Genomic DNA, 9,818 nt, shown 5'->3' with positions numbered 1-9,818 from the left:
TAATCATTATGCATTCACTTTGTTGATAATGTAGCTTATATTTTATGTTTATCACATTCTACATTGAATTTAAGGTGCGACGTAGCTTAGGTTAGTTTAGACTGCTTTATTTTTGGTTTGCATTGAAATTCATGCTTTTAACTACCTCTTATTGGATCAATTGTGATTGTTTATACATATTTATTGGATCAACTGTGATTGATTACACATATTTTATTGGATAAACTGTGATTGTTGATCCAAAACTGTGATTGTTGGTTCATATTTATTGGATCAAATATGATTGTTGATCCAAAGCTGTGATTGTTGATCCATATTTATTGGATCAAATGTGATTGTTGATCCATAGTTTCTGAATACCACTATCTGTTTATTATTTATTGCAGGCCAAAGATGGTTGTTATAGAGTTCAAATTTTGCAATCAGACCATCTCGCATCCTAATTCAGGATCAATTACTGTCAAGGAGATGATAAGTAAATACAAATTTTGCAATCAGGCCTTATGTTCTTGAAGAACTCATACTTTTTGGTTACATTGTAGAAGGGATCTCAAATGTCATCAATCATGATTTGGATTTGAGGTTTTTCATTCACTACTGCATCTCACAAGGGATTGACTTGGTGAAGTTTGAAATCCAGTTAAGCACCTGTGTTGATTCTATTTATTCATCATCTTCTTCTGCTCCTGCTCCTGCTTCTTCGTCATCATCGAGTTATATTTCAAGCGATGAGCTGGCTGTATTGGAAGACGTCACTGATGATGCGTGTTTGATCAAAAAGGTCCCGAAGAAGTCTGATGCTTGGGTCAACATCTTAACTGGAGCAGGGCAGTTGTTTGAAGGTGGTATTAAAGAAGTTAAGGATTGTGTTACAAAGTATGAAATAAATAGTGGTCGCAAATACAAATTGAAGAAGAGTGACCTTGTGCGATACATTGTGGAGTGCAAGTTCAAAAAGAAGGAAAATTGTCCCTTGAGGTTTCACGCCTCTCTCCTCGCCAATACAAAAGGTGTATTTCAGTGCAAGAGATACATTGGAGAGCATTCATGTAGTTTAGCTAATTCAGACCCATCAAAAGTTAGGATGAGAAAATCGTTTATGAAGGATATTTTGGTAGATGATTTATGAGCATCTAAGAAGAAGAAGACTGCCTCTGACGTTATAGATTTACTCCGAATGGAATATGGAGTTGATCTCATGTATAATCAGGCATACCACGGTTTACAATTCACAAAGCAATTTCTTTGGGGTGATGACATCAAGTCTTATTCAGACTTTGTTTGGTATAAAGATGCCATTGAACATTACAATCCTGGAAGCGTCGTGAATTTTGAGTATGATAGTGTGACGCGTCCGTTCAAAAGGTTTTTCGTGGCCTTTGAAGCTTCTATAACTGGTTTCAACAATTACTGACGTTCGATGTTATTTATCGATTGTACCTTTCTCACTGGGAAGTTCAAAGGTGGTCTTATGGTTGCTTGCGGAAAAACTGGTAACTAACGTGTGATTTTTAACCTTTTACTTTTTTTCATTTTGTATCCATGAATGTTTAAACTTGTTACTGTTGATCCATTGTTATGCATTCATTTTCTTGATAAATTTAGCTAGGTTTCTCACATTCTATATGTAGCTTAGGTTAGTTTAGACTGTTTTTTTTTGTCTGCATTGAAATACTTGCTTTTAACTACCTCTTATTGGATCAACTCTGACTGTTGATCCAAAATTTTGATTGCTTACGCAGATTTTATTGGATCAACTGTGATTGTTGATCCAACTAAAATGGATCAACTTCCACTGTTGATCCAACTGAAATGGAACTTTGTTTGTTGACACTAGTTACTGGTCACTTATTTTTGTTTCTGGTGACTTATCTTTGTTTTTTGGTTTTTGTAGAGATCTATCCAGTTGCATTTGGAATTGTCGAAAGTGAAAATTGTGATAGTTGGCAATGGTTCTTAACCAATTTGAAGGGTATTATTCTTGAAGATCGTCCACTGACCATCATATCAGATCGTGGAATCAGCCTTTTGAAGCATGTGCCTGAAGTCTTCCCAAATGCTTTCCATTTGTTCTGTTTGTACCATATGAAAGGAAATATTCCTGTTCCAAAGGGCAGGAGTAGACAAACTGCAGTCAAGTTATTCGAAGAGTGCTACACTGCATTAACAAAGGAAAATTTTTATGCTGCTGCGAAGAGTATGAGCAACCTAAAGTTGGATTCAGTGGTTGCTTGGATGATGAAGATTCCATTCGAGAATTGGGTTGCTCATGCATTTCTAGGAGAAAGGTGGGGTGAGAACACAACTAATATTGCTGAGAGTTTTAACAACGTCAGTAAGCATGATAAGCCGCTTCCAGCACTTGAGCTTGTTGATGTTATTCGTGCTAAGGTAATGGAGCAGAATTACAAGAGGTTAGTGGAGTCTAACAAGTGGACTACAAGGCTCACTCCTCGTATGCAATCAAGGTTTAACAAGAGGATAAACAACTGTCGTGCATACAAGTTTCGGAGAGCAAGTGAGAAGGTATTTGAGATCATTTCTCCAACTGGGAAGCATACTGTCGACTTGGATTCTAGAACTTTCACCTGCAAATGGTGGCAAAAACATAGCTTTCCTTGCACTCATGCAATGAAAGCAATGTTGCAGATTGGAAATGATGAACCGTACAACTACATCATCCCTTACTATACTTCTGATTACTATAGAAGGTTGTACTCTCGACCCATTTATCCTATTCCTGACTCTGAGAAGACACCTGGAACTAATGAAAATGGGTATATTTTTGCCTCCCACCGGTGGTCGAGAACAAGCTGGAAGACCTAAAGGTGTTAGGTACAGGGGTTCTCGTGAAAAGGTGCGGAAGAAGAGGAAGTGTGGCCAGTGTGGGATGCTGACCTTTCACAACCGTCGAACATGTCGCAGAGCTCCTTTGGCTCCTCGTGCACCAACGTTTCGCAAGGAGTCTCATTCCAGGATTATCAACTTCTTGAAGAGGATGTTATTCTGAAGTTCTTGTGGTGTTTATGAACAAACTTGTTTTAGGTTTCTTACCAGTTTGGTGTTTCTTTTTCTTTTTTGGTTTGCACTTGTTACTTGTTTTAATGACATACATTCTTATCTGTTGTTATGAATTTTATTGTTTTGTTTCTCAAGTATATGTTAGTTGGAAGGTTCCAGGTTTATTGATTTTACAGGTTGTTGACACTATTGTGTGGAAAAATTGTTCTTGGGTTCCAACCTATTTGGATCAACAATGGTTGTTTATCCAACTTATTTGGATCAACAATGGTTGTTGACACAAAACAAACAAAAAAATTGCATGCTTTTATCTGTATTTTCTAGTAAAACTCCTAAAGCTTTGCATACCTGTAACATTCATTCATAATCAGACCAACATAACTGTATTTTCTAGTAAAACTCCTCAAGATTTGCATACCTGTAATATTCATTCATAATCAGACCAACATAACTGGATCAACAGTGGTTGTTGATCCAACATAACTGGATCAACAGTGGTTGTTGACACACAGAACAAACAAAAAAATTGCATGGCTCCATCTGTATTTGCTAATAAACTCCTCAAGCTATACATACATGTAACATTCATCCATAATCAGACAACAAATACATCCATAAATGATCAGACAAAACAAATACCTGTAACAAATAATTCATTCATAATGGTTCATAATAATTCAATCAGACATACAATAATATTTACTTACTAAGATAAGTATTTTTAAAACTACAGTTAGATTTTGTTTACAGACCATGAACAGACTATGACATCAAGCTCACTCTAATGGTTCAGCTAATGCTTCATCTACTGGATCAACTACTGGTTCAACTGAGTCTTGCAATTGGATTTTTTGTTGAATAGAGTCAGTAGTTGAATCAGGAAGTTGTTCCGGTTTCTTCCATGAACCCAATTCTGACAAGATTCTTACTGCAATCTTCACTCGCTTCTTGTTCAACTTCTCATCTAAGTTAGCGATTTCAGATAGGTGTTCACAGTTTCCACGCTTCACCAAATTCTTCATGTACATGCAAGTGTGCAATGCACAGTCGCATCAGTCTTGTGTTGGTACAGTACAATGTGAGAAGCTTGTCTCGATATTACCACCTGTCTCCGGATCTCTGTGGCCCATTTCATTCAGCCATTGAGTCAGTGGTACTATCATCACCATATATTGCCATTTGTAATTTGTGTTTCGCCTTGCAGAGTTGTATACTATCCATTTTCCTTTTACCAACGCCAGCACCACCCAATGCTATCCAACACCGTCCTTGTCAGTCAAGCACATTGGTATGATAAGTTATGTGTCTTCAACATTCCATGTGTAACTGGTCCTCACCTTTTCTGGAACCCCACATCTCTCTACCTTTGCCATATTTTTAGTGGCTAATGCGATCCCCAATATCGGCTGTATCAATATTTTTAAACAAATATATTAGTTTTGCATGTTATGGATCATCTACATTATAAACAAAAGCTACATTTGTCAATAAAAAAAATGCAACTGTGATATCGTAACCAGAGAACAACATAAAATGAACAACATATCGTATTTGCAATTAAACTCCTCAAGCTATACATACCTGTAACATTCATTCATAATCAGACTAACTTATGTGGATCAACAATAGTTGTTGATCCAACCTATCTGGATCAACAATGGTTGTTGATCCAACTTATTTGGATCAACAATTTTTGTTGACATACAAAACAAACCAAGATTTTTCAGTTACTTACATAATCATTTGTTGAGAGAATGACGTGGTTCTTGTAATCTGGTTTATCCTGCGAATCCATCTTTGATTTCAGCAAGTTGATTTAGTAATCAACAATCTCAACATGAATGTTTTGATTATTCAGTAGACACTGTATGAACTTCCCATCGATGACTACTTCAAAATCTTGATTGCAGAAATAAAAACTATAAGCTTTCTCGCTGCAAAATAAACAACAAATGAATATGTTATTAAAAAGAGCTAGCATAACCCAAAAAATAACTATGTGAACTGAGGTGTTTGACTTCGAATATGTTATTACATACCATTCAGTTGCATTCTCAAAGAATGGCTCGATGACTTCTCTTTCGCTGTCAGTGAATTTTTTCCACAACTTTAGTTTTTTTGGCTTCATCAGTTTTATGGGTTCCGCTGGTGTGTTGTCAATTTGACTGTCGAGAGTGTCGAGGTCAATTGTTTCAATTTGCTTCTGTTTTTTTTTTCCTTTTCCACCTTTCCTTTGTCCCCTTCTACGCTTAGCAGGAGGTGTTCGACTTTGAAGTTTATACGGCTTTCTCTTCGACCTTTCTCCCTTCTTCACCCGTTTCACAAGAGAACTGACATGCGGTTTTTCTGATGCTTTTGTACCATCGGATTGTTCCTCTGATTCGGTTTTCTCTTCAGTTTTCTCCTCAACTGCATCCAAATTAAACAATTTCTTCAATCCTGCGCGTATTGCAGCTCCTTGTGTATTGTCATCCTCTTCACTTTGCTCTTCAACCTCTTCTGCTTGTTGTGTTGCCTCACGATCTATCTCATCCATTATTGCACCGAAACTCGGTTGTGAGGGAGATGTTTGCACATTAGCAGAAATTTCATCAGGTTTTATTATTGAAAGAGGAGGAGTGTCAAACACAATCAGATCCGCTGGTATGTCATCATTCTTCTTCTCAACAGACGGACTCTTCTCTTCCATTTGTATGTCACCTTTCTCTTCTACTATTCCAGCAGATATTGGAATGTTTTCCACCACCGAATAAAGCTCTGTAACGTTTTCGACCACAGTATTGAGCTCTAAGTCATCAGCTTTATTTACTTCTCTTCCTGCATGAAATCCTTTCTTCCAACTCTCCTTATTTTTGCTACTTGTTTGTTTTTCCGAATACGTCATTCCACTCAAAAAACCCTTCTGAAAAAACTTATCTTGAGTTCCAAAACTATCTTGAGTTCCCAATGTACTTTGAGTTCCATCTTCAGTTCCCAACGAATCGTTCATTTCTTGAGTGTCTTCATTGTTCACAGCCGCAGAATCATCCACTTCCATGTCTACTCTAGTTCTATTTCCATCTGTTGGTTGATCATTCGCCGCAGAGTTCATTTCATCTTGATTACCTTTTCCAGATGATTCGCCTTTTTGTTGTTGTGTGAACAAATCTTCGAATTCCAAACCTTCAAATTCTTTCCCTGTATACACTGGTTTATTTTCATTCAGTGATTCCTGAAAAATCCTTTCTTCTTCCTTCCATTCCTTTATGTTCTTGTCAATATCAGCAAGTCGCTCCGGTTCTCCAGCTTACAGCTGTAGTTTTTCCTTGTTCCTCTCATACAGCTCTCTCAAGAATATCGTGTTGTGTACAAACATTTTGATTTGAGCCTTGTCCATGTAATGAATCTCATGCCTGTCACAATCAAGAAGGATGTTTTCTTCATCTAGTTCCTTTATCTTTTGCCTATCTTGTTCCAGTTCTCTTGCAGGTGCCGATATGTCAATTAAATAGTTCTCCTCAGCAGACACTGGATCAACAAAGTCTTAATGAAACTGCGAAGCATGATCAACACAAATCAAAATATTGTAGACAGTAAAACTGGATCAACATTGGTTGTTGATCCCATTCACATGGATCAACTTCCATTGTTGATCCACAAAAAAAATGGTACATTTGTAATAGTAAATATAAAGATAGTAAAAATTGGATCAACTTCCTTTGTTGATCCACAATAAAAATTATACATTTGTAATAGTAAAGATAAATATAGTAAAAAAAAATACCGTCTTGCGGAACCAAGTCATATCGATTTCCTTCTTGTTGACTTCCTTACTAAAATCAGCTACAAGCTGCTTGCACAATGCGTTCTGGTCCCATCGTAGGAATCTCAGAGTTGCATTTTCAAAATTCTTCCTTTTGTCGATGTAGTTTTTGGTACGTTCACAGAACCAACACTGCATAATATAAACAACAATGTTAGTTTTTATCCAATAGTATGCATTTCACTCTCTACAACAATACACATTTTACTTTTACAGAATTAACGTTTTTCCTTACCACTAGGAGAGTTGTGCAGCCACCGATAGCTAATTGTGTATCCTTCTTGTTTGCCAGGTTCGAAATCAAACATTCCACAACATGATCCGGCCATGACACTTTGTCCATCAGTAATATATGAAGCAACCATTTCTTTGGGGAGGCGGTCATACCAGTATTTGGGAAAAAGAAAACCGTGCATAACCACATACCGAAAATTCTTACAAAATGCACCGGATCAGACTCATCTTCTGCTGCATTTTTCAGTTTGCTTACAACCTCATTCTTCATTATTGCGTCTGGACAATCTTTTGGTTTTTCTGGTCTGAACTTTGTTATTTGCATCTTCTACTTCAAATTTTTTGCATAGAAAATTCCCCATATCAGCCAATGGTTGGAGACCTCCTTTGATTCTTTTTTCATTTGCTCTCGACTTTCCTGCATACATGAAACTCAAATCATTTTCATTTTCATTTTTGACAATAAACTTTTGTTTTCTCACATTCTACCCATAATATATTTTCACGAGGGGGCGTAGCCCCCAAGTGAGGTGCGACATATAAATATGTGTAATCACAGTTCATGCTTTTAACTACCTCTTATTGGATCAAATGTGATATTTTACACATATTTATTCGATCAACTGTGGTTGTTTACACATATTTATTGGATCAACTGTGACTGTTGGTCCAAAAATATGATTGATTACACATATTTATTGTATCAACTGTGACTGTTGATCCAAAACTATGATTGCTTACACATATTATTTCATTAAAGAGTCAATGTTTTTACCTTTGAGTTGTGGCTCTGGTTTGCTCTCCTCTTGATTCTCTTCATCTGAATTTTGTTGCTCTTCTTCATCGGATTCTGATTCTGATTCTTCTGATTCTACCTTCTTGGTTTTCAGCTTTTGTTGTGGTTTTGCTCTCGTCCTTGAACCGCCTACATACATGAAGATCAATCATTGTGTTTTCAATATTTCAAACAACATAGTTAGATATATATACCAGCACACATATCATTTTGTTATATCATTTTTCTTTCGGCCTGTTGTTGTAAAAAATATTACAATCTATTTTTTTACCTTTTACGACTTTTTTCGGTTTGCCCTTTTCTGCTACTTTTACAATCTCTTCTTCCGACTCTTGATCATCTGAATCTTCTTGCCCTTCTTCTTCTTCTTCTTCTTCTTCTTCTTCGGATTCTGATTCCGATTCTTCTTCTTTCGCCCTTGACTCTCCTGCATACATGAAGCTCAATCATTTACATATTGTTTTCGATATTTTAAACAACATTGTTATATATAGGGTACAATCTATGTTATATCAGCACAAATATTACAATCTATGTTTTTACCTTTGACGACTTTCTTCGGTTTGCTCTTTTCTGCTTCTTCTTCAGATTTATCTTCCTCTTCTTCAGAATCTTGATCATCTGATTTTTCTTGTGCTTCTTCTTCTTCGAATTCTGATTCCGATTGTTCTGGTTCTTCCTCAGCTTTCTTCTTTTGTTTCACATTTCGTTCTTCATTTGTATTCTTGTTCTTCCTCTTTCTGGTTGGCTCTTCTTCAATTTTCTTCTTGGTCTTCACATTTTGTTTTGGTTCTTTAGCTTTCCTAATCTCTTGCGTGCCCTTCTCATTTTGATTCTTCTTTAATATCCTTGGCGATCTTCTATGCATTATGTCTTCTCAACCTGAGTTCAACAATTATCATAGTTAGCAACTTAGCATTCATATTTTCATAGTAAAACAGTAGAACAAATTGCATACAATGGATTAACTACTATTGTTTATCCTATTTTTATTTGGATCAACTGCAGTTGTTTATCCCCTAAATTGGATCAACTTCTATTGTTGATCCCTTTTATTTGGATCAACTACTGCCGTTGATACAAAAAAAATCTAAAAATCTTTCAGAAACACATCAACAGTAAAACAAATTTGTATACCATGGATCAACTTGTACTGTTGATCCAATTTTTATTTGGATCAACTGCTGTTGTTTATCCCCTATATTGGATCAACTTCCACTGTTGATCCAAAAATTTTTTGGATCAACAACTGTTGTTGACCCTTAAATTGAACAAAAATAGCTAAATCAACCAAACATCCAGAACCACATTTTTCAAACACTTACCAGTTGAACAAGCATCTGAGCAAAACAATACCAAAAATTTGAAGACAAATATCAACATAACTAGCAAACATTCAAAATCTTCAAATTATGCTTGTTTTAGTCACATACAAAATACTCAGATTTGACGAGAAATCATTTCCTTCCAAGAACACTAACCAAAACTCAAAACTAACTAAACAAGACCAAAATCAAACCTAATTAGTAAATCGCAGTGTAATAATCTGCCAAATACTAACATATAATCATTACATTAACAAAATCAAGACCAAAACATCCATGCATCAATTAAATCTGACATCAAAAAATTACGGTTTTACCTGTTCAATTTTGAAATCTTCAAATCGTTCAAATAGGTTTTCTGATGATGGAACGTTGATGATGAAACGTTGACGATGAAACGAAAGTGAAATCGGTTATGTTTTCTGATGAAACCTAATTTATACGGTTGATTTTCAGTTTCTTTTTCAGTTTCCTTTGTAGATCGTGGTCTGTTGATTATCAGAGAGAAAGAAATGAAGTTGATTTTCAGTTTCAACGGCTAGTCTATCGATTTCTCTGCAACGGCTAGTGAATTAATGGCAGCTCGTGAGTGACTGTGGCGGAGTGAGTGAGAGAAGACGGGGAACCAGAGAAACTGAAA

At 36.1% G+C, this 9,818-nt stretch overlaps 1 protein-coding gene across 1 annotated transcript; it reads left to right on the top strand.

Annotated features, from left to right (window-relative positions):
• The first annotated feature begins 1,177 nt into the window (after window positions 1–1,177).
• Window positions 1,178–2,826, top strand: LOC113291723. The gene is made up of 2 exons (XM_026541221.1): window positions 1,178–1,397; window positions 1,895–2,826. Exons 1-2 carry the CDS (start codon window positions 1,178–1,180, stop codon window positions 2,824–2,826), a joined length of 1,152 nt encoding a protein of 383 aa, XP_026397006.1.
• The last annotated feature ends 6,992 nt before the right edge of the window (window positions 2,827–9,818 follow it).

The sequence above is a fragment of the Papaver somniferum genome, chromosome 6, assembly GCF_003573695.1.
Source record: "Papaver somniferum cultivar HN1 chromosome 6, ASM357369v1, whole genome shotgun sequence".
NCBI classification, from domain to species: domain Eukaryota; kingdom Viridiplantae; phylum Streptophyta; class Magnoliopsida; order Ranunculales; family Papaveraceae; genus Papaver; species Papaver somniferum.
Note: the sequence above shows the minus strand (reverse complement) of the source record. Positions and strands in the feature narration are given on the sequence as shown.

What these genes read in the sequence shown, in the direction of transcription:
- LOC113291723 (XM_026541221.1), top strand. Translation starts at nt 1,178, where the DNA reads ATGGAATATGGAGTTGATCTCATGTATAATCAGGCATACCACGGTTTA. An exon ending in CTTTGAAGCTTCTATAACTG is followed by an intron (nt 1,398 to 1,894) that starts GTTTCAACAATT and finishes TGGTTTTTGTAG; the next exon opens with AGATCTATCCAGTTGCATTT.